Source organism: Lolium perenne, chromosome 4 (genome assembly GCF_019359855.2).
Source record: "Lolium perenne isolate Kyuss_39 chromosome 4, Kyuss_2.0, whole genome shotgun sequence".
In the NCBI taxonomy this organism is placed as follows: Eukaryota; Viridiplantae; Streptophyta; class Magnoliopsida; order Poales; family Poaceae; genus Lolium; species Lolium perenne.
Window position 1 is genome coordinate 57,241,664 of NC_067247.2, and position 23,085 is coordinate 57,264,748.

Below are 23,085 nucleotides of genomic sequence, written 5' to 3' on the forward strand. Positions count from 1 at the left end.
GAATACCGGTCGGGGACTCACCCCACGCGACACATGCTCGCCATCCCTCACCACCAAATGCAAAGATCCGAAGAGAACCGATCTGGCGACGCTGACCCTCGTAGGCGCGCTCTTCGTTGGCACCAAATTGGATGCCCGCGTGCGTACGAGGTGGGGAGGAGCCGGAGAGACCTTGTTCCACCGCCGCCTCCACCTCGCCGGTGTCGCTAGGAAGACGAAATCCAAAGGAAAGCATGACCTACATACATAAAGAAAAATCAAGATTATCCACCTGTGACCTGTCAATGTGTCACCCGAAGAAGATGCCATCAAATCTGGCTCGTGCGCATATGAGTGGCGAGCGCGCGTGTGGCCGGAGGAAAATCCCACCAGCCGGAGCAGAGCCGCACCACCCGTTATCCACACAACCACGACCGGCCCCATTATTGCCTGGCGGACCCAGCCAAAGAGCCCCCACCTTCCCCACCGCACCGCTCCTCGCTTCCAACGCACGCGGCATCGGAATCCGCACACGATCCCCGCGCCACTTGTCCCGGCGGCCGGCCAATGCCCGCGCTCCGGTGAGATGGCGCCGCCGCGCGGCGGTTCACCCCACTCCAGCTCCAGCAACAGCATTTATTCCCGCACGCCAACGCCAACGCCAGCGCCAGCAACGTCCCGTCGTCCTCATCCGCACTCCCGCCCGCATCCCTCCTCGCCTATTTAAGGGACGGCCGATATGCTCTCCAGGAGGCCGCTCGCCGCCGCGCTACGCCTCGCGCCCCTCTCCCCGCCCCTCCTCCTCTTCCTCGCCTCCTCATCATCCTCGGCCTCCTCATCCTGCTCCCCCGCCGCTTCGAGCCCTAGAGGTGCGCCATACTCAACATTCGTTACTGGGGGGACCCGTTTTTGCGTGTGAATTTCATGGTGGAATGCTTAATTATGCGAATTTCCTAGCGATGCCTGATAATTTGGTGGTTATTATAGCGGCGGTTTTGATCCTAGGGTTACACAATTCGATTTCCCGTCCATGGGCGAATGGTGAAGCTTATTGTGCATGATTTCCTTTTTGTTCGTGCTTGTTATAACGAACTATGTGGCTCGTATCCGTTTACCGTGGGCTTGTTTTGTCTTTTGTGTTGGATTCCTATGGGTTGATCCTAGTTTACTTTTTTTACGAATTGACATTGACACGCGGGGACGGAATTTCGTTTGAACTTGGATATGCTGCATCTCGGTTTCTGAATTTCGTTATTCTCCGTTTTTTCCCTGGGTCGATAACACTTCAATTTCACCGACTTTGGTTGAATTCCTGACTGAGGCACCAGTGTGGTCTCTAAACTGCAATTTGACATACTCTCACTGGTCTATTCACCTCGTATCAGGCTGCAGCGCTCTGAGGATGGATACCGCGGCCGTGGAAGCAGCATCGACGGGGGCAATCTGGTCGACACCGTCCGCGGAGCCGAGGACCATTTCGATCGGGAAGCAGATATTCTGCAACAGGTCACTCAACATGAGGAACATCACCGCGGTCGGATTTGATATGGACTACACTCTTGCGCAGTACAAGCCCGAGACGTTCGAGGCCCTTGCTTACAATGGCACGATCGAGAAGCTTGTTAAGGATCTCAACTACCCTGCGGAGGTCAGTTGCACTGATACCTGCAAATATGGTTAAAGCCATGATTGTTCCATGATAGGCAATGATATATTTGTTGCTGATCTTTGCTAGTAAAGTATGTTGCCTGAGTTATTGCTGTTATGTCTTTGGGAGGATACCGGCTGCTGCATTAATGTAGCAGCAAAAGGATTATAATTTCATGCCTGATTGTTTAGCAAGAGTGACCTAGTATTTGCTAGAAAGGACTTTTAGTTTGTTCTCAGAACTACATTGTCATTGATTTATGAACCTAGTATTATTCTGCTTTGCTAGTTTTTGTTCTCATTTGATTTAACTCTGTTTCATCCTGCAGCTGTTAACATGGCAGTTTGACTGGAAATATATGGTCAGAGGACTAGTTCTTGATAAGAAGAGAGGAAATATCTTGAAGGTCAGCTATGGTTGCTTGAACTCACAGCACTTCTTTTTGATGGAAAATGAACTCTCGCCACTCACTTAGAAACAATAATCACACCAGCAGTTAATTCAGGATGATCTGGACTGACCAAAATGAGAATAAAATGCAAGAAACCCATGAAATGAAGGGGTCATCCACCCAAATTAATACAAAATCAGAATTCCTCATGTTTAATTGATATCCGGAACCTTATGTTTGTGCTTGAATTTTTTAACTCTTAAGTTGAAGGTATCTAGTGCTGACCTAATATGTATCTTTTCTGTTGAATTGTATATTTAGTTTTCTCTTCAAAGATCACATGTTATAGTTTAACCATAAACATCATCTTTCACATTTGTGAGCTGCACATTGACACTTCTTGACAGTTGAACAATTGAGTTCACTGATCGCTTCTCGTCATGTTGAAAATGTCAACTGGTCTCTGTTGATGAAAAAAAGTTAGGTTGATAATAATAAGAGGCAATGGCACAAATAGGCCTTACATAAATTCAATTTCCACTGTATTCACCACTATCTTGCCTTTTCTTGATATCCTTTATGCTGTAGGATTTACATGTATACTTGGTACTGTTGATTCATTTTTCTTTAATATTCACCGGGTCAAATTAACTGCTACTTTAAGCATTTTTTATTCAATATCAGATGGATCGGCACAAGTATGTAAAAGTTGCATACCATGGATTTAGGGAGATGTCTAAGGAAGAAAAAGTTGCTGCCTATGGGAGTACATTGATAAGGGATTCCTTTGATGAACCTGATTATGCCCTTATAGACACTCTATTCTCACTGGGTGAAGCCTATCTATTTGCCCAGCTTGTTGATTTCATGGACAGCAATCCTGGAAAAGTACCTTCAGGCACTGAGTATGATCATTCTGATCGATGCATGTTTATGATACCGAATGCATTGATTTTCTCACATGTAATTAATATGACTGGAGTGAGACAAACGTGTTTGCACATTGGTAAACATATTTACTATATTAATAGATTCATACTCCCTCCATTTAAGTTTATTAGGCTCCGATTGGAGATCTCTGGTACCAAGACAAAGAGCGCGTGTTTTGGATATGTTCTCTATTTTCATTTAGGCCAAATTTGGAATGGTATTGGTGGGCATGCATTGATAGCACTTAATTCAGATTTGGAACCCGAGTGCACTTAAGTAAGATGCGGTTTAAAGGAGAGGAGTTGGAAAGTGGCTTAGAATCACTTAAAACCCATATTTGGTATGTGGACCTAATAAACTTGGAAAACATGACTAATTTTTTTAACTACAAAGTTAAGTAAGATATCTTCTCAGAAATAAAATAACCAGTATGCAGCCACTTTATAATATTTCTCATAAAGTAGTGCCTAGTGTTAGAGCACAGATTGTGATTCAAGTCCTGTTTTCCTTGACCAAAAGTCAAAGACACGCAAATCCTCTGGTGCTAAGCCCTTGTCTACTAGCGAGTTTGTTATCCCATGATGTCGTTCGGCAACTCTTTCCAGATCTAAGACTTACTTCATAACCTTCTATGTTTCTGTAGGCCCTAAAGCTTCTAACGGTATTTATGACTCGATTTGCCTATAACCGTTTCCTTTTTTATATGACGCCAAAAAATAAAAATGTGTGTGCACATGATCAATGTTGTCCACCATCACGCAACATCAGCTTTAGCATGTGAACAACGGATGGCATCGACTTATTTTAGCACATGTTGTTTAGTGTAACCAAATTCACCTTTTTCCTCCAAGACTGATATATTAGAAAACTGTACACAAGCTTTATCCCATATATAATGTCTTGTATCATACATCTGACTTGTACTAAGATGCTGCTATACTTACTAGCTTGTATTGTATTATTGTTACAGTTATGCGCTTATGTATAGAGATGTGAGGTCTGCGGTTGACTTGTGCCATCGCGATGGAACTTTAAAACGAATGGTTGCAAAGGAACCTGGCAGGTAATTCAGTTTTCCTTTATTAGTAATCTTACACAACGATGTACTGGTTATTCTGCAACAACATGATCTGGTTTGGTCTTCTTCTTTTCATTCGTCCATGTGTCTATAGACACACATGCATTTCTTACAATGTTTATGTGATAAGTGGCTATATGCTTATATTCTTACTTCCACTGCTAATTTGTGTATTTAAACTTGTAGGTATATCAATGAGGACTTGGCAATTGTGCCAATGCTTGAAATGCTAAGAAAATCTGGACGCTCAACATTCTTGGTAACAAATAGGTATGTTCCTTGTATCATTTCAGGCTTCTTGAGAGATTTATGTGCTGAATGCTGAGTCAAACAAATCTGGCATTTCTTTTATAGTGTATTTTCCCTTAATCGTAGCAGCTTAGTAAAACATCTAACGGGGTTATTTTCTTATCTTACTGCATTCCACATTTTTGAGCTTTCAATTTATTTCTCTTACTATCAGGAGATATTCTTGTTTATGCAGTTTGTGGGACTACACTGATGTTGTCATGAACTACCTATGTGGGCCATATATATCTGATTTGGGGTCAAGTCATAAGCAGAAGTGGCTTGAGTATTTTGATGTTGTTATAACAGGCAGGTCGGTATCTTTTGTTGCCTTTTTTCATCAATCTATGATTAAGTATCTGATTTCCCAACTCAAACATTTCCTTTCTTGACTTTTAGTGCAAAGCCAAGTTTTTTTCATGATGATAATCGAACAGGACTGTTCGAAGTTGAGCCTCATTCTGGAAAACTTCTAAATGCTGATCTTCAGGCCAGTAAAGTGGTTATAATTTTTAGTCCATCTCTATGATCCATATTTTATAATGTCTGTTGTGCTTTATGAAGATTGGAAGCCCAAGATCAAGTCAACATCAGCCAAAACCAATTCACAAAGTTTACCAGGTACATTTTTTCATGACATAGTGTATGTAGAAATCGTGAGCATAAACTGTCTTCTTTTTTTTGAAAGGCATATACTGTCTTTCTAGATGTGGATAAGACTCTGAAGTAAAAAATACCATCTGTCTTATTAATTTTTAATAGTGCAAACGACTACCAGGACAATCAACAAAATCATTTCTATTAGCCTGTGTTTCATGTCACGAACTTGGTTCACGGGAGAGAGGATAATGGCCCTAGGGGTTGTCCTCGACCCGAGAGGCGCAGAATATCCATGAAGGTAGCCACACCTCAAGGGCAGGGATGAAAGATAGGAGATAACTAGATTTATATATTTCTGACTCATAGTGGGTACAGGGGGTCCCTTTTGTTGGTAAGACTCACTTGGTATCCAAGAAACCTGTCTCTACTTTCTTAACAAACCATATATTAGTATTCCTATTTAAATAAAAATCCCTGAGTCAAACAATAGAAATCATATTCATGGATATTTCCTATCAGACGCCAGCTAGGGCTGGCTGCTTTTATGGCCCTGATCTGCCCACATGGCATAATGATTGCACTATGTATGATGTATCTCGCTCTAATAAGTAAATAAATTGTTTCAGGGAGGCAATGTTGGTCATCTTCATAGATTACTTTCTATTGCTTCTAGTTCACAGGTATCTTTTTGTACTTATTATACAATCCATTGTAGTTTTATGCATGTTAACTTTCTATTATGTATATGTGGTTGGTAGCAAGGAGTTTCCTGTTTAGTTACAATGCCATCTTATATGGCACATTAATTAAATCAAATAATGTAACATCTTGCCATAATACAGATCCTATATGTTGGCGATCACATATACGGAGATATACTGCGCAGCAAGAAAGTCCTAGGTATGCGTTCTTCATTCTCTAATAATATAAATCTGCTTGAAATCGGCACCTGCTGTAAAATTGATTCAGTATGGTACATTTGACTGCATGGATGATTTAGCGATGTCTTGTGTTCTGCTAGATACCGATGCATCTAAATGTTAACTTACATGTTTGATATATTGAAGTAACTATATTGTACTGTTCAATGAGCCCTAGGCCCTTTATTTCTATTCCCTTTGATTCATATTACTTGACGCTAATATAGATGTACCTAGACACATTTTAGTTGTAGATACATCCATTTTAACATCAAGTAATATGGATCGGAGGGAGTATTTGTTTTCATGCTTCGTCAATTCATGTTGCCTGTCTTAAGTCATGTCCTTTGAGTTGCGGATGATTCAGTTCAGCATTTTACTTTCCAATTCTCAAATGATACGTGCTGTGGTTATCCAAAGGTTGGCGGACTATGTTGGTAATACCTGAGCTGGAGCAAGAGGTGAAGCTTCTTTCTGAATCAAAGTCTACTCGAAAGGTATACAGTTATTACTCACTTGCTGATCCTTTTTCTAATGAAATTGTACCGGAGGCCGCAAAATTAAATACTTGGTTTTTGATCCTGAAAATGACTCTTAACAACGAAATTATTCACTGATCGCAAGCTGATGGCTGTTATTATTGTGCCACCCTACGCAGGAGCTTAGACAACTTAGGATGGAGCGTGACTCAGTTGAAGACAGAATCCATCGCCTTGAATGGTCTCTTCAGTAAGTAAATAAAGTCCCTTCACCCGAGTTCTCAGTTTTGTTTTTGTTCTGCATTTTGAGTCGCCGACATTTGCTCATAGATTTTTGATTCAGCATTTAAGGCTGAACTTGAATACTTCTGTTGTTGAAAAGAAGTTTTCAGGAATGCTTTTTGTATCCTCTTTACATCTTTATGCGTATGGATCAAACAATTAATGGATTAACTCATCGTATAAGCATAGACTTTTGAGACTAATTTACCCTTTAATAGTCTTCCAAATGTGTTCACTCGAATGACCGATTCATTATTGGATACAAACATAGTATGGTCGGACAATCATTTGTAGGCATACATGTGATGCTTTAGTTATAGTAGGAGCTAGCATCTATTCTCATGCTAAATGGCAATGTCCATCGCTGTACTACAACGTAATACAAATATCTAATACAACCGAATACACATATCTATGAAAAGTAATGCATCTTAACAAAAAAATCGTCCTTTGGATAAATAGGCACAAGTATATATCCCTTGTGAAATGTTCGTGGATTTTGATGATATCATCACATTAGTTCTCTTGGTATTTTTCTAAGTTTTTTTTCCCCGCTGTGAATCACTATGTCTAACCTCTTCATGTTGCCCAGATTTGAAAATCTTGCAGAAAATGAGAAGGAAAAGTTGTTAACTGAGCATGCCAATCTACTGGTAAGTCCTTGTTTTGAGTTAGCCGTGTTGGTTGATGGGTATCTGAGAGAAATTACTACCTCTATTATTCTGACTTAGTTGTGTACTTGTGTTGGTTGGTGGGTATTGGATAAAAAATATTCCCTCCATCCCTTTTTGCAGAATGTATTTTTATTGGTCAAGATCAGGCCTTGGCCAACAAATATTCAGTTAGTTTGCAATATATATAACATAATATTGACAATATTAGATACGTATTCAAAAGTGCTTATGATTGTTATTTTGCATCATATACATAATAGCAATACAATTCTTGGTCAAAATCTTGTCTTAACCAAAGAAAATATGCCCTACAATAAGAAACCTGGAGTAGTCTTCTAGCATGAAGCGAAATGGTACTACCTCCGATCCATATTAGTTGCCACTAATATAGATGTACCTAGACATTTTAGTTCTAGTTACATCCATACTAGTGGCAAGTAATATGAATCGGAGGGAGTAGCATTTTCTTCCTCGAAAAATTGTAGCATGTACTACTGTGTCATTTCATGGTTGACCAATAGAACGTTACATCTGGACTGGAAAAGGCGCAGGATTTGCGGGGTTTTCTTTGTTGAAAATACAGATTTGTTTTGTGTTCAGATTGCATTGATAAAAGAAAAAAAAATCATGAGAATGCAGCATCAACAATCATTTTTTGGGATTTTAAACTCATGATTGTTTTTTTCCTATGATTGCAGCAAAAGCTGAAGGGTATCCGCTGCCTTCTCCGAGATGCTCAGTTGCAACATCATCAGAAGGTAATATTAGCTTCTGAAATATATGTACTACATCTGTTCCGAAATATAAGCGTTTTTAGAAAGCTAGGCTTAATTTTTGGAATGGAGGTAGTACATAACTATGTGACGCCATTGATCATTTTGTACCGCAGTTAACAAAAATGAGGGATCCATTACCTATCCCTAGTAGCTCTGTACATCTGTAGCTTCCCCTTCTAATTGATTATTATTTGTTGCATCCAGTTTCACAAGGTGTGGGGGCAGCTTATGAAGACTGGATACCAGAATTCCCGTTTTGCTCATCAGGTGCTGTGCTAGTTGTAAAAGAATTTATGGTCAGTCATGTTTAGCAGTCAATTCAAATGTTCTGCTTCTGCTTGTCCACAGGTCGAGAGATTTGCGTGCTTATACTGCAGCCAAGTTACAAACTTTGGTTTATATTCTCCCAACAAGTATTACCGCCCAAGCGAAGATTACATGCCCCATGAGTTTGATGTGCTTGGCCTGTAGGAACTAATTTATGTCCATGTTGAATCAAAGTTCTCTTTGGAAGTCTTGGCTGCAGCAAAGATATGAGCATGATCTAAGCATGAAACCGAATAACAATCTAGTGTCCTATTTACCACCTTAAACAAATGATGAGGTTACCTGGTGAAGCTTCACCCATTTTACATGTTTATATGTAGTAACTATAGTTGCTCATAGAAAATTTGCATGTTTTCCTTTTTGTACATAACATATATTAACAGAGGGTGAATGAAAGTAATGTTGATCATATCCGAGTTTTGAAGTGAATAATTAAAAGTGATTACACTGTCTGGCGAACTTGCAATGCTCATCTGGATTGGGTGTGGAATAGGTTGCATCGAGATACTATGCATGGAACAATCGATAATGTTCCGACAATATTTTCTCACAATGATGCTGTGTACTGGTTCTTTCAGTCAGCAGGAAATGCAATACTTGCAGGCTGTCATTATTTATAAGAATTACCCAGAGCTACCCACTAGAACACCGTTGTTTTTGACAGAATTACATCCGGCAATTGCCAGTCTGAACCTGTGCATGCGAACGATTCTCCATGAAACTAATTAAATTATCGTGCATTTCTTAGGGCGAAATGCGGTTTACAAATGTAAATCTGCAGCAGGCAATCAGAGATACATGAGGGAACCCAAAAAGCTTTGAACAATTATCTATACTACTAGGATACCTATGAAATTTGCATTGATTAGACACTGAAGTGGTTTATCATTCTTAGGAACATCATGTACCACTTAGATGCATGCTTGCACACAATATCGCTTCAAACTAAAAGATAAGCCATATAATAAAAGACACGGAACATCAAACATGGGTTTTACAAAGTAATGGCATAGTCAGCTGATTGTTAAAAAATTGAACGAACCGGTACGTGCCTAGGGGAGAGGGGGGGAGGTGATCTAAGAACCAATCTAGATTTTTGTCTCCCTCTTTGGCGACGCTGCTGATCTGCCTTGTCTCTAGTGGCCTTGGGGTCTTGGAGGTGCAGCGCAACACGGCCGCTCGGTGGCGGGAGGGTTCCTGCTCTTCTTTTTTAGGTATTTGCAATTTCTTCTTAAGGATGGTGAGGCGGCTACATCGTGGAGTCAAAATAAGATCTATCTACCCCATCCTCATTCCGGCGGTGCGCGTAGCACCGGCCGAGGGCATGTGGAGTTGTCTTTCAGGCGGATCTCCTAGGATCCGATCGTCGTCGTGTTAGTTGGTGTGGTTGCGGGCATGTCCCTTCCGATCTAAGTCCCAACAAAGAGCAAGAGCTATGAATAGTTTTCCGCGCTCTTCTTGCTCTCCTCCTGATCTCGTCCGGTAGGACGTTGGTCCTGGTCCCCTCTCCCTCTGCCCGCCGCTCTGGTGGCAGCATGGAGGAGGGGGATCTCGCTCCTCCGTTCTGGTCTAGTAGTTAGGGTTAGGTTTTGTTTCCTATGGTGCGCCGTTGGGGTGGTGGGAGCAGCGTCCGGGCTAATAAATATGCCTGGTGATGACCTTCTGGGTGGTGTCTCAGAGTTGATGGCATCGACAGCTTCTTGTCGTTCTTCAGATCTAGCGAGATCAGTTTCTCGGTGTGTCTCTGGTGTTCGCTGTTATCCACGACGACAATGGCGACCGAGAAAATGTGGTTCTTCTAGAGTGAAGATGTTGTTCCTTAGGTGGTGGATATGTGTTCTTCTCCGACTTCGTCGATGTGAGGTGGAGTATCTTGGTCCAAGGCACATGGGGACGTCTCCCGATCGACGTGCCAACGCAACATGTGCCTCGATGCTTGCAGCAGGCCTGTTCATCGACTCACAAAGCCTTATCGACGATGGTTTTCTTTTGTATCTTGCAATAGTGGAGGCTCGGTGTCTCTCATGTGTCCGTCTCAACGCCGCTGGAGTTGGGCGGCGACCGCTGGCTATGGTGGTTGCAGCCTGCAGGAAACTCTAGGGATCGTTTTGTATTTCTCTATCTTTTAGAAGTTTATCTGGAAATTTAGGATAATTATTTTATCCATATTTTATTTTAGTTTTCACATGTATTGCTTTATGTAACTTGATTTTCGATTAATGAAATATGTGGTTGCTCTAGAAAAAAAAGTTCCAACAAGGTAATAACCACTATCACTCTCTCTTCTCTCTGGACCAGACCAGGGCAGCACTTCCCAGCCCGGCCCACTTGCAAGTTCCTCTTCCTCAACCCGCCACCTGCCTGCCACTGACTAGACACAACAGCCCACCTCAACCCCCTTCCGATCCGAACCCACCGTCTCCTCCGTCTCCGTCGACGCCACCATGGCGGCGCTCCTAGCCCGGCAGGCAGCGCTGGCCCTGCGCGCGAGCCAGACGGTGAGCATCCCTTACCCCCTCTAGCCCCCCGGCTACTTCCCTCTCTGCCGCCGCCCTCCTAGATCTCCGCCGCCCTCTGCCCACCGACTTTCATTCAGATCGAGCGCCGCTCAGTCCTTCGTTCTGCTCTGGCGTGCGTCTGATTATGTAGCTGCCTCTGTTGCAGGCGCATCTCGGCCCGTCCGCCACGGCGATGCAGGGGCACCTCCGGACCTACATGAACGCGGGGGCGCCCAAGCGGTTCAAAGGTCGCCACGTTTCCCCCTTCCTGTTGCTCTGTTTAGCACTATAATTATTGCGAAAAATCTGGCGCCTGCTACCTTAGTTCTATTGTGCTATCGTTTCTGGCTATTATGTGTTCCAAGGGGTTGATCTTTGATGCTACATGGTGCATACGCTAGTATGAGCAGGGAATTAGGGTTCTATGCCAAATTAGTTGGAATGGGGCAATGGGTATTTGATTATTGAGTAGTTGCACAACAGCGCCTGATACCTAGCTTGAAATGCTCAAAAATTGCGCCGTGCTGCCTCTGTTGGTAGGATAACCTGTTCTTTAGAACTTAAGTCAATTGTTGATGCTGGACTGTTGTGCTGAATTCTGCATGGCCTTACTCTTTGAAACACTTTAAGTCCATGCTATATTTCCATTTGCATAATTTAAATCTGTGTGTTGCTACTGTGCTCTGAAAGTACTGTCCTCTTTAATGACCAGAGGATGAGGAGAAAGAACAGCTCGCGAAAGAGCTTGCCAAAGATTGGAATGCTGGTGAGTACCTATGTTCTCCTTCTGCGCGTGCAATTTTACGATCCTAGGCTAGTTCTTCTTGGTGCTATTCGGGTACTGATTGTTTTCTCATTTTCAATTTCTTGCTTCAGTGTTTGAAAGGAGCATCAATACGTTGTTCTTGACTGAAATGGTCCGTGGTTTGAGTCTGACGCTCAAGTACTTCTTCGACAGGAAAGTTACAGTTAAGTGGTGAATCTCACTTGTGCTGTTAGTCTTGGTGTAGCTGCTTGCTTCTGTTAACGCTTTTTACTATCTCGTCTCATTGTAGATTAACTATCCATTTGAGAAGGGCCCTCTGAGCCCCCGCTTCCGAGGGGAGCATGCTCTCAGACGTTATGATTCTGGGGAAGAGCGTTGCATTGCCTGTAAACTATGTGAAGCTGTAAGTTGCGTTCTCTTAAGTCTTGCATTGGAAGCGGGGTGACACTAAACCTAGTTAGCAATAGTAGCAGTTTAGTTAGCAGACCATATTAATTTATCTAATGCCGAAAGATATCAAGTTTTCCTTGGTGCATAGCAATGGCAGACATGCTTATGTGAAAATTTTGATGTTTGCACTGATAATACTACTCAATGTAATATTATGGCTATCATCTTTGCCATGCTAAATTTAGAGTTAATAGGCCCTTTTCCATTATTTACTTTGCACATGGTTCCTTTTCAAGTATATCTGACTGAAATTTTATTACATTTTAAAGAGAAGTGTGATCCCTTAATTGCATGGTGTTAAGCGCGATAAATGATGATTTTGTTCTTGTTGTCGGTAGATCTTGTAGTTGTTAGTGTTTGTGGAGTAAAGCCTTAAGATTTATGTTTTGCGAGTATTCCCAATCGGTCAGACACTGTAGGTAGGATTTCAAATCCTGGCATTGATCACCTTTTCCATTGAGTACAAGGAGAACAAATCCTGTTCTGGAAACGTTTAATTTAAAATTAAAATTACAATTCAGAGTAGAACTAATGACAGTAATTATGGCCACGGATCAAACTGAAGTTGACCCTTCTGGGAGGGTAACGGAAAAGTCAAAACCACCTAGGAAAATACTAGTTACCAACTGGGAACCGGTCCTTAAGATTCCACAACTCCAGAGTTGAAACCCTGACAGTGCAACCTCTTGAATCCATAAGAGTATGTACGGTTTTAGAAGTTTAACTTTGATCTCTGAATCAATAGCACCATAAGCAGCTTTCTGTCTTATTGGTACTCTTTCAGAAAAGTATTTGCAGCTCAAATTTCTTAGCCCTCGCGCTTCGTCAATCTAGCATGGTGTATGGAACTGGTGCATATGGGAGCTGCGAAATTCTTGAAGAAGCATCTTATCTAGATTTAATGATATTTTGTGACTGAAAAAACAAAGCTGAATTTCGTGAGGTCACCTTTTATCCACTAGTACCAGGCTAGATTAAAAACTTTTTTGAACACTGATAATTTTCAGAAGTAGCTGGTTGTACCATGTAACATTCGTAACTAATCCAAGTTCATGAAGTCGTGCCCTTTGATAAGTTTCAAAACTTGTTGGAAATTCTCATGTATAGTAGTGCAAAATTGTGTGGCTGGCTTAAGATGCTTGGATGTTGGATGTTTCTCATACTAGTTCAAGTGGTAATTATTGATGCATAAGTATGGTTATGCTCACATAGCATCACATGTGATCAGATATGCCCAGCCCAGGCAATTACTATTGAGGCAGAAGAACGTGAAGACGGCAGTCGCCGAACCACAAGGTAAATTGAGTTCCTGTTTATTTTCTATCAGTTGTGTTAACTGGAAAAGCATAATCGTGTTAACTGGAAAAGCATGACACTTTGATCTACTGCTCTTAATCTGCAGTTATCTTCCATTCTGACGATTTGTTCTTTTTGCAGATATGATATTGACATGACCAAATGCATCTACTGTGGGTTCTGCCAGGAAGCTTGCCCTGTTGATGCTATTGTTGAAGGCCCTAACTTTGAGTTCTCTACTGAAACTCACGAGGTAGAACTAGTTATTCCGGTGTATGATGTTATTTTTATTTATTTCCAGGAAACCATAACACAGGGCATCTTCTATGTTGCAGGAACTGCTGTACGATAAGGAGAAACTGCTTGAGAACGGCGATCGCTGGGAGACTGAGATTGCTGAAAACTTGAAGTCGGAGGCCCTTTACCGTTGATTTCCTCCCATTTGCCAAAAGAACTGGATCTGTCATTTTTCCTGTTTCGCTCAGCTAGCCGATAAATAAGCAAAACCTTGTATCTTACTTGACCTGAAAACCAGGTGCCATATCTGTTGTATTATGCTCCAGGGTAAAGGTGCACGGCATGTTTTTGCTGTCATTGAATTGTTTTCGACTCTGATGATTTTGTGGAAAGAATACTGGTGGCACGGAATCTCCATTTCCTTGGCAGTGCATTTTGTTTGCATTGTTACAAATGATCAAGCGGTAAAGGATGTAAACTGAAGTATAATGCTGTACTTGCGTCTGGTTGCATGCCCTTTTGTAAATGCAAAGGTGTATCAGTTGGAAGTTTTTTTTTTCTTTCATAAGTTTTTACAACTGAACAATGCAGTCATCAGCTCCTTTGGAATAAATGAGTTATGTTCGCTTCGTAGTGCGAGGACACAATATTATGGGAAAAACTGAGTTATGATCGTGAAGCTAATGAAATCATGATACCATGAGTGGACGATTTGCACCCTGGTGCACATGCACCCTATATTGAAAATTCCAAAAAATGCTATTTCAAAATTTCAGAAAAAATTGAAATAAACATTTTCATGTATATCCTATGTTGACACATGTTTGTGCAGGTTTTGGCATAAACAAATAGGCCATGTGTGACCTACACATAATTGTGAAAATGAAATTTCCTATTTCCGTAAATATTTGGACATTTTGTCATTTTTGTGTAGACCACATACAATCGAATTTTTCCATGAAAACTTACACATGTAAGTATCAATATAATATGTACATGAAAAAAAATTACTGTTTGAGATTTTCAAATAGCAATTTAAAAAAATTGGTGAAACCGGGTGCACCCGGGTATTTCCTAATGATACAACTACAATCTCTGTTATGTACACCTTTTATATCTACCATATACTATAGTGAAAACCTATCACAATGACAGCAAGAGCTTTCATAGCTCAGTTGGTTAGAGCACCCGTTTAGTAAGCGGGAGGTCTTGAGTTCAACTCTCAATGAAAGCATATCTTTTTGACTTTTGTTGTTACCAGCTTTGAGAGCCCATACCAGAGAGTCCCTCGCTCCCGTGAGAAATAGCAACCTGTTCTTTTTTTTCCTGCAAGGCACTCGTGTCTACTTAAAATAGTTACAAAATCTACAGGTTTCTACTCAACCACAAACTGCACATGTGGCCTGGTCCTCAAGAACAGGCTCGCCAGAAGAGGCGCCTCCAACACCCGCCGATGTGTGCGCTCTGCTGCCAGGAGGAGGAGACGGTGGAGCACCTGACAATCCAATGCTCATACACTCGAGAGGTCTGGTACCAGCTGCTACTGCCGCGGCGTCTGCACAGACACACGCCGGCGCCCGACTCCCAGCTGGCATCCTGGTGGCCGAACCTGTCAAACGATACTCCAAAGGCCGAGCGGAAGGAAGTGAACTCGCTGGTCATCCTCATTGCTAGGGAGCTTTGGCTAGAGAGGAATGTGTAGGAGCTGCAACTTGCAGCTCCTTCTTCTACCTGTACCTCTCACTCTCAATCTCTCTTGTCTCTCACTCCTAGAACACACACGCACACACACATAATCAAGGAAGAGCAAACAGACTTCGTCGTGGTTCTCTTCCTTGACACCACAGGGGTTACATTTTCTTTACTTTTTATTTCACTAAACAAACAAAGTACAATACTATATATAGGCAGCACACGCAGCTGCCCGAACAACCAACTAATCCTAGTTCGGTGCCACTCACCCACTAATCCATGCACTAAGTCCATGACCACGTCTTGCTCCTGGAATCTCTCCACGACGAAGACTAAGAAACTAAGCCTGGATAGGCATGCATGGCTCTAACAACTCTCCATGCATCAGCATGACCGGATCGCTCGGTCACTTAATGTGCAGCTCATTATCTTCAGGTGGCTCAAACGGCATCAGCATCTCGCCATCGAAGCTGCATCGCACAGCAACCTTTCGGCATCTCGCCTTGCCCGTCTCAGCTGAAACTCATCGGTTTCGTACGCTTCACACGTAACACCTTGCCGATCCCAACTTACTACACACCTAACTGCATGGATAGGAAATACAAACATCCAAACCGCTAAACTAGATACAATGTCAAGATTAGAGCTAACAATTTCCACCCTAATCTTGACATACCAACTCATCTTCCATGAGTATCACCTGATGCTTCTGGCCACTCTCATCGACTTCATTTTTCCTTGGACGACGCCATCGCAGCCCCGTTCACCGCACACCATCTTGCCTCACGCAGAAGCTTCATCATGCCACACCATTGATCTGCACTTGCAGCACCATTGGTCACGTACCTCTTGACGCCACCGTGGCAGCGCGACTCATCTTCGGGATGGCGTAACACCACCCAGCACCACCGTCTCCTAGCTTCACGCAAATCCCCATGACGGCTACCGTCGTACATCTTCCCAGCGGTATCGCACCGCCGTCTCCTTGTAACGGCATCTCGCCGTCACCGTCGCCGTTGGCACCCAGCGGTATCACACCGCCGGCGCCGCTTCGTGACAGCATCGCACCGTCGCCTCCTCGCGGCATCACACCACGCCCAGCTGCAAGCGGCATCACACCACCGGCAGCCTTCACCTCACGCGGCCGTCCTCCATCTCGCATGGAGTTCGCCGCCACCACCATGGTCGGCTCCAGCGGCATCTCACCGCCGTCACCGCAGGCCTCCGGGATCTTCTCGCTCTGATACCAAGTGTAGGAGCTGCAACTTGCAGCTCCTTCTTCTACCTGTACCTCTCACTCTCAATCTCTCTTGTCTCTCACTCCTAGAACACACACGCACACACACATAATCAAGGAAGAACAAACAGACTTCGTCGTGGTTCTCTTCCTTGACACCACAGGGGTTACATTTTCTTTACTTTTTATTTCACTAAACAAACAAAGTACAATACTATATATAGGCAGCACACGCAGCTGCCCGAACAACCAACTAATCCTAGTTCGGTGCCACTCACCCACTAATCCATGCACTAAGTCCATGACCACGTCTTGCTCCTGGAATCTCTCCACGACGAAGACTAAGAAACTAAGCCTGGATAGGCATGCATGGCTCTAACAACTCTCCATGCATCAGCATGACCGGATCGCTCGGTCACTTAATGTGCAGCTCATTATCTTCAGGTGGCTCAAACGGCATCAGCATCTCGCCATCGAAGCTGCATCGCACAGCAACCTTTCGGCATCTCGTCTTGCCCGTCTCAGCTGAAACTCATCGGTTTCGTACGCTTCACACGTAACACCTTGCCGATCCCAACTTACTACACACCTAACTGCATGGATAGGAAATACAAACATCCAAACCGCTAAACTAGATACAATGTCAAGATTAGAGCTAACAGAATGCAAGGGTGTTCGGAGCTCATTCCATGCATCAAGGTGGAATTTGAGCTGTGGAAGCAAGCCAAGATGTTTGCTAGCGGAGATCAACGAGAGATCATGTAGTGTAGCCGCTGTAGTGCGTTCGTTGGCGTGGGTTTGAAGCATGAGATCGACGGTTTTGCTGGCCGCGGACATGCTCTATCTTATAAAAAACTGATTCCTTCTCTATCTTAATGAATGAAGACGCGCGTGTTTTATTTTTTAAGAACGACACATGAACATTCAACTTCACACATAGCAAACTAGAGGCTTCGGCCATTTAATCATTGGCCTCGATCTCTGGTTGTCTGTTAGATTTGCACAAATCGAAATCGGTAGAAATCATTTGCCTACTTGCAACTGCAATCAACTCTCCTCTCTGAATTTGGCCGAGGCTTGGCATCTCTTGTGTGGGCTGGGAGAGGAGGTGCGCAAATATAGCCAAAGCCAGCTCTATCCACGGAGCATCAACTCGGAGGGCCTTCTACAAATCCATCCCTGATGAACATGCAAACAGGAGATGCATTACATCCTACTGACCTTGGGTGCAAATTGGTATAATTGAATACTGTTTCCACATAGGATTTATGAAACCTTGTCCAGTGGTTGGGTCGCAGTGGCGCACCCTAACGACCGGAGTTCGATTCCTGTCAGGGACGAATTTCGGAATTGTCGCACCAAGTCCCGCTTCTACTATATCAAAAAGTGTCTAGTTCCTCCTAGACACGGTTTCATTTTTAATAAAGAGCCTCGAAAAAAATAGGATTTATAGCTTATGTTCCCACTCAATATAATTTTTTTTTAGATAATGGGCGTTTTATTACTTCAGGAAGCAATTACACCCGACCTCTGCATAGCTAAGATGCACATAGCCGTTCAAAAAGTCTCAAAAGTCTAAAGTGATCATAAAGGCGAATTACATATCAAAGCATGAGCAACTGTAAGACGCCTAAGATGAAGGCGGGGGGCCAATCCGTAGATTATGCTGCCACCCATGTAGAGAAAAAGTATCCCTCGAAGTGTCCTCCAACCGGATCTCTGTAAAGAGATCGTGATTCTCCATCTTTTGCAGCGCAGACCACGAACGGAGAATAGCGGTACATCTGTAGATAACCTGCAAGATAGAACAATTATTATCATTAAAAACTATGTCATTTCTACATAGCCATAGCGACCATAAAATGGCAAGCGCCCCCACACTAATAAGCGTTCTAAATCTGTGATCAATACCATGAAGCCAATTACCAAAGATATTGGCCACACTATTCGGGGGATACAGATCAGAAGCTACTTGGATGCATGACCATATAGACCTGGCAAAGCGGCATTGGAAGAACAAGTGTTTAATCGTCTCGTTGTGGTGAAAGAAAACACATTTTGTACTCTCGTGTCAATTGTGTTTTACAAGATTGTCTTTGGTTAGGATTACTCCTCGACGCAAATACCAGCCAAAAATCTTAATTTTGAGCGGTATTTTCATCTTCCAAATTTTCTTGTTCTTATCAACTGGTATTTGAGGTTGGATAATTGCATTGTACAAAGAACTTACAGGGAACTTTCCATTGGATTGTAAGTTCCAACGAAATTCATCCTAACCTTCCGACAACTGAATGGAGTCCAAACGTAGATGTAAGGCATTCCATGCCAGAAGTCTCGGACCGATTAAATCCCGTCTAAACGTCACTGTTGAAGGTGAGGTTGCCATTACTAATGCAATGGTATCACTTTTGCGACGAACAATGCTATATAACGCTGGATATTGTTATGAGAGAGGCCTATTCCCTAGCCACGTATCCTCCCAGAAACGAATCTGCGATCCATCCTTAATATTAAAAGTACCATATGCGAAGAAAAATTTCTTCATTGTCATTAGGCCAGCCCAGAAATGCGAGTCACCCGATTTCCAATGTATCTAGGATAACACTTTCTCGCCAATGTATTTTCGTTTAATTATGGTTTGTCATACGCCATGTTCTGTTAGAAGCTTATATAGTCATTTACCCAACAAGGCCGAGTTCTTGACTTCAAGGTCATGAACCCCCAACCCACCCATATCTCTGGTTCGGCATACGACAGACCACTTGACCAATAAATATTTTTTTTCACTATCCCCTTGGCAAAAAAATCTCGATCTATAATAGTCGAGCTTGTGTAACTGTAAGGGTATATTGCCCCTATGTGTGGTTTTGGTAATCAATGACAACCCCTATGGACTAATGTTTTCATTGAGTTGATATGAAGGAATATTCCATAGGTACTTCTTGCTCTCCATGTGTTGGATTCAAGTATGGATGCCATGAAGATAAAGATATACCTTGTGTATTGGCATCAAAATCATCGGTATGAAGATATATATGTGATATGATCAAGAAGAAGAAATGAAGATGGAGTTCTTATGTGGAACTCAATATTAGCCATGCTCTATCTTATGTGAGTATGAGAAGATACAAGGTTGAGTTGGGCAAGTTCAAGATGAGCGTCTCAAGTGAATCACATACGTGAAGCTTGCCGTCCATTTGGTGATAATGGACTTGTGAAGATGTGCATCAATGGAGCTTTCCCATCATAGTGTATGGGGGAGCATTTGTTAGTCTTCACGAAGCAACGTTGGTCAAGTGTGGCATTCCGGCTTGAGTGAAGCTTGAAGAGTTATCATCAAGATCAAGCGGGATGCGCAAGGCAAAGGTATGACCTTGATAGGTTTTCCTTTTACCGGTCTCGAGGTGGTTGATGGGAGACCGGATTATAGGATAGATAGCCGCACTATTAAGAGGGGCTTTCGGTTGAGTAACTTGATCACATCGTCTTAGGGAGCTCAATCCTTTGCATACTTTGCATATCCTTATTGCCTCTTGGTGTTTCTCTATGTGAGGTTCTTGAGCTTGTTGCTAGCTTTACAACAAGCCCAAGTTCATCGAAAACGGAGTTCGCATGCATCTTCTATTGCGTTTTCGAGGTTGGGTGATTTTACCGGTTATTCATGATATAAGGTTCTACCCTTTTATATTCATGATAAAATCCCCTCCTACAATTTCTTGAGTTTGCACTTTCTATTGGATGGCATTTGTTATTATCTTTCCAACGGAATTTGTTTCATATCAATCGGAGTTCGGGTGCAATAGTTATTAAAGAAAAGGTAAAAGAAGAAAAAGAAAAAAAAAGGGAGGGCTGACCGGTTGCCGCCCGGCCTGCCGGGCCGCACGCCGGCCCACCCTGGGCAGCCGGTTGCCGACCGGCCAGCCGGGCCGCACACCGGCCAGCCCAGCCAGCCCTCCGGTCCAACCGGACCGTAACCGGGCCGCCGCCCCATCCAGCCACGGGCCCGGCAGCCACCGGCCCGCCCGGCCCCGCCCGGCCAGCCGGCCTCGCCCGGCCGGGCCTTTGGCGCCCGGCGGCCCACCTCCCTGTGCGCTGCCTGGCTTATCCGCCGCCCAGCGCAGCACGCGCCCAGTCCGGCTGCTGGGCCGGCCGGACCGGCTGGGCCGCCGGCTGCCTCAGCGCCAGATCCGGTCAGCCGGTCGGCAGGCCGGCTAGGGCGTTTTTCTGGCCCGTTTTTCTGCCCGATTTTCTGTCTTTTTCCCCCAACAGCTATTTTTTCCCTTTAGCTATAAATAGGCTTCTTCCACCTTGAGCCAAATAAGTTCTTCACTCTCTCTCACCTCCATTGTTGCTATTTGAAGAACTTGCTCTTCCTCTTGATTCCTCCAATCAATCTTGCCCATATTTGAGGATTTGAGAGAGGAGATCTAGATCTACACTTCCACCAAACCGTTTCTTCTCTAAGTGAGGGAATCTCTTGGGATCTAGATCTTGGAGTCTTTGGTTGACTTTCCCCCTTGTTCTTCCTCTCCAATCTCATCCTAGCATTCGTTGCTTTGGTGGGATTTGAGTGTGAAGGACTTGAACACCTCCGGTGTTCTTGCTTTGCATCATTGCATAGTGTTGAGCTCTCCACCACGATTTGTTCGAGTGAGAGACCGTGAGCTTGTTACTCTTGGAGGGTGACCTCCTAGTTGGCTTGGTGATTGGTGCTCCGGTGATCTCTTCAAGAAGATTGTGAAGAGGCCCGGGCTTCTCCTTCGTGGAGCTTGTGAAGTGGTTGTGGAGCTTGCCATCTCCGGAGCGGAGGAAAAGCTAACCATAAGGAAAGGGCCATTATCCTTCGTGGGTGTGGTTCGGAGAATAGGGTGAGCCTTCGTGGCGCGGGGAATCCTTCGTGGGACCTCCACTCCTCCAAACGTGACGTACCTTGTTGCAAAGCAAGGGAACACGGGAATACATCCTCGTCTCCGCGTGCCTCGGTTATCTCTATACCCGAGCTCTCTTTTCTTGTGATAGCCATCGTGCTTGAAGTATATATATCTTGCTATCACTTGTGCTACATATATCTTGTGCCTATCGTACTTAGCTTTGTGCTACATATATCTTGTGCCTATCTTGCTTAGCTCTAGTTGCCATTGTTACACTTAGTTGAGCTTAGCATATTTAGGGTTTGTGCTTGTAAACTAAACGATAGTTTAATTCCGCATTCTTACAAGACAAATTCCGCAAGAGTTTGTAATTGCCTATTCACCCCCCCTCTAGGCGACATCTCGATCTTTCAATTGGTATCAGAGCAAGGTCTCTCCTTGTTTTAGGCTTCACCGCCTTGAGAGTAAAGATGTCGGCTAGTATAGTGCACAATGACACAATTGTCTTTAATGGCACAAATTATCTTTTGTGGCGAAATTGCTTGCTTTACAATCTTCGGACCTTGTGTCCAAACATTGAGCAATTTCTAGATGTTGGTTTTTCTCCTCCGATGGATTCTCATAATCTATCTTTAGAGGATGAGAAAAACTTACATCTTGAAGCTCAAGTATCTAATGAGCTTTTATTCTCTTTGAGACCCGATTTTCGTAGGTTCTTGATATATATAAAGCGAAAGTCGTCTCATGAGATGTGGATCAAGCTTAAAGAAATGTTTGGTGGATCCACTTCTCTCTTGGTCGGTGGTGACTCCGAGGAGCTCTCTTCCCCTTCACATCATGAAGAGTTCCAAGTTGCTTCCACCTCCGGCCGTGATGATTCATCATCTTCTTCCACTTCACCAACGTGTTGCAAGACACAAGGTAATGATATGGTGAGTGGTGAGGGAAATTGCGATGTTGATATTGTGCTCAATAGTGATGACTCTTCATCTCTATCTCATTGCAATGTTTCCTCTTTGGACTTAAACACATCTAGCATTGAAAATAATCTACATGCTTGTGTTGATAGTCCTTGCATATCATGTGTAAATTGCTTACATAGATCTCATGAGGATATGCTTGCCTTGTCTTGCTCCCATAATCAAAATGCTTCTATTTCCTATAGTTGCTTGTTGACTAACAATGTAGAGGAAACCAAACACTATATGGGTCAAGACTTGATTTCAAATGAGGATTCAAGAATATCTTCATCTTCATCCTCCGGTATGCACATGTGCCTTATGGCAAGTGGATCAAAGGTATCTCCTACTTTGACTCCTAACACATCCTCTAATGATGAGAGTGATGATGATGATAATGATGAAGAACATAATATCTTGGTGCATGATATGGCAATGGTATATGCTTCTCTTCGTGGTAATAAAGAAGCTCGTGCTTATCTCGAACACTCTATGGATACCTTGAATAAATATAGGAAAACCATAGTGGAGTTGGAGTCCCATATTGAAAATGGGGAAATGAGATTCACTCTCCTCAAGCATGAGCTAAAAGATGAGAAGCACGCTAATTTCATGCTTACATAAAAAATTGTATTCTATATGCATGAAAATGAGAAAACTATTGTTGATGCTTGTGCTACTAACTCTAATTCTTGTGAAGCATCGAC

General features: G+C 43.1%; 2 protein-coding genes and 1 non-coding gene across 3 annotated transcripts; all 3 read left to right on the forward strand.

Moving 5' to 3' along the window:
* The first annotated feature begins 406 nt into the window (after window positions 1-406).
* On the forward strand, window positions 407-8,781 carry LOC127292623 (uncharacterized). The gene is made up of 17 exons (XM_051322068.2): window positions 407-848; window positions 1,365-1,627; window positions 1,956-2,033; window positions 2,703-2,923; window positions 3,919-4,011; window positions 4,213-4,296; window positions 4,511-4,627; window positions 4,714-4,804; window positions 4,879-4,935; window positions 5,541-5,594; window positions 5,757-5,814; window positions 6,255-6,331; window positions 6,493-6,563; window positions 7,188-7,248; window positions 7,968-8,027; window positions 8,250-8,312; window positions 8,394-8,781. Exons 1-17 carry the CDS (start codon window positions 719-721, stop codon window positions 8,514-8,516), a joined length of 1,701 nt encoding a protein of 566 aa, XP_051178028.1. The 5' UTR covers window positions 407-718; the 3' UTR covers window positions 8,517-8,781.
* Window positions 8,782-10,712: 1,931 nt separating this feature from the next.
* Window positions 10,713-13,976, forward strand: LOC127292624 (uncharacterized). Its single transcript, XM_051322069.2, has 8 exons — window positions 10,713-10,870; window positions 11,037-11,118; window positions 11,583-11,636; window positions 11,747-11,838; window positions 11,926-12,039; window positions 13,315-13,382; window positions 13,524-13,635; window positions 13,718-13,976. Exons 1-8 carry the CDS (start codon window positions 10,817-10,819, stop codon window positions 13,811-13,813), a joined length of 672 nt encoding a protein of 223 aa, XP_051178029.1. The 5' UTR covers window positions 10,713-10,816; the 3' UTR covers window positions 13,814-13,976.
* An 803-nt stretch (window positions 13,977-14,779) lies between these two features.
* On the forward strand, window positions 14,780-14,853 carry TRNAT-AGU (transfer RNA threonine (anticodon AGU)). Its single transcript has one exon. It is a non-coding gene; the product is annotated as a tRNA-Thr (tRNA).
* Window positions 14,854-23,085: the final 8,232 nt, after the last annotated feature.

Excerpts from the sequence above, each read along its gene's own strand:
- LOC127292623 (XM_051322068.2), top strand. The coding sequence starts at position 719 with ATGCTCTCCAGGAGGCCGCTCGCCGCCGCGCTACGCCTCGCGCCCCTC. Across the intron at positions 849-1,364 it reads CGCCGCTTCGAGCCCTAGAG|GCTGCAGCGCTCTGAGGATG; the intron begins GTGCGCCATACT and ends ACCTCGTATCAG. Across the intron at positions 6,332-6,492 it reads AATCAAAGTCTACTCGAAAG|GAGCTTAGACAACTTAGGAT; the intron begins GTATACAGTTAT and ends CACCCTACGCAG.
- LOC127292624 (XM_051322069.2), top strand. The coding sequence starts at position 10,817 with ATGGCGGCGCTCCTAGCCCGGCAGGCAGCGCTGGCCCTGCGCGCGAGC. Across the intron at positions 11,637-11,746 it reads TGCCAAAGATTGGAATGCTG|TGTTTGAAAGGAGCATCAAT; the intron begins GTGAGTACCTAT and ends TTCTTGCTTCAG. Across the intron at positions 13,383-13,523 it reads GGCAGTCGCCGAACCACAAG|ATATGATATTGACATGACCA; the intron begins GTAAATTGAGTT and ends TTCTTTTTGCAG.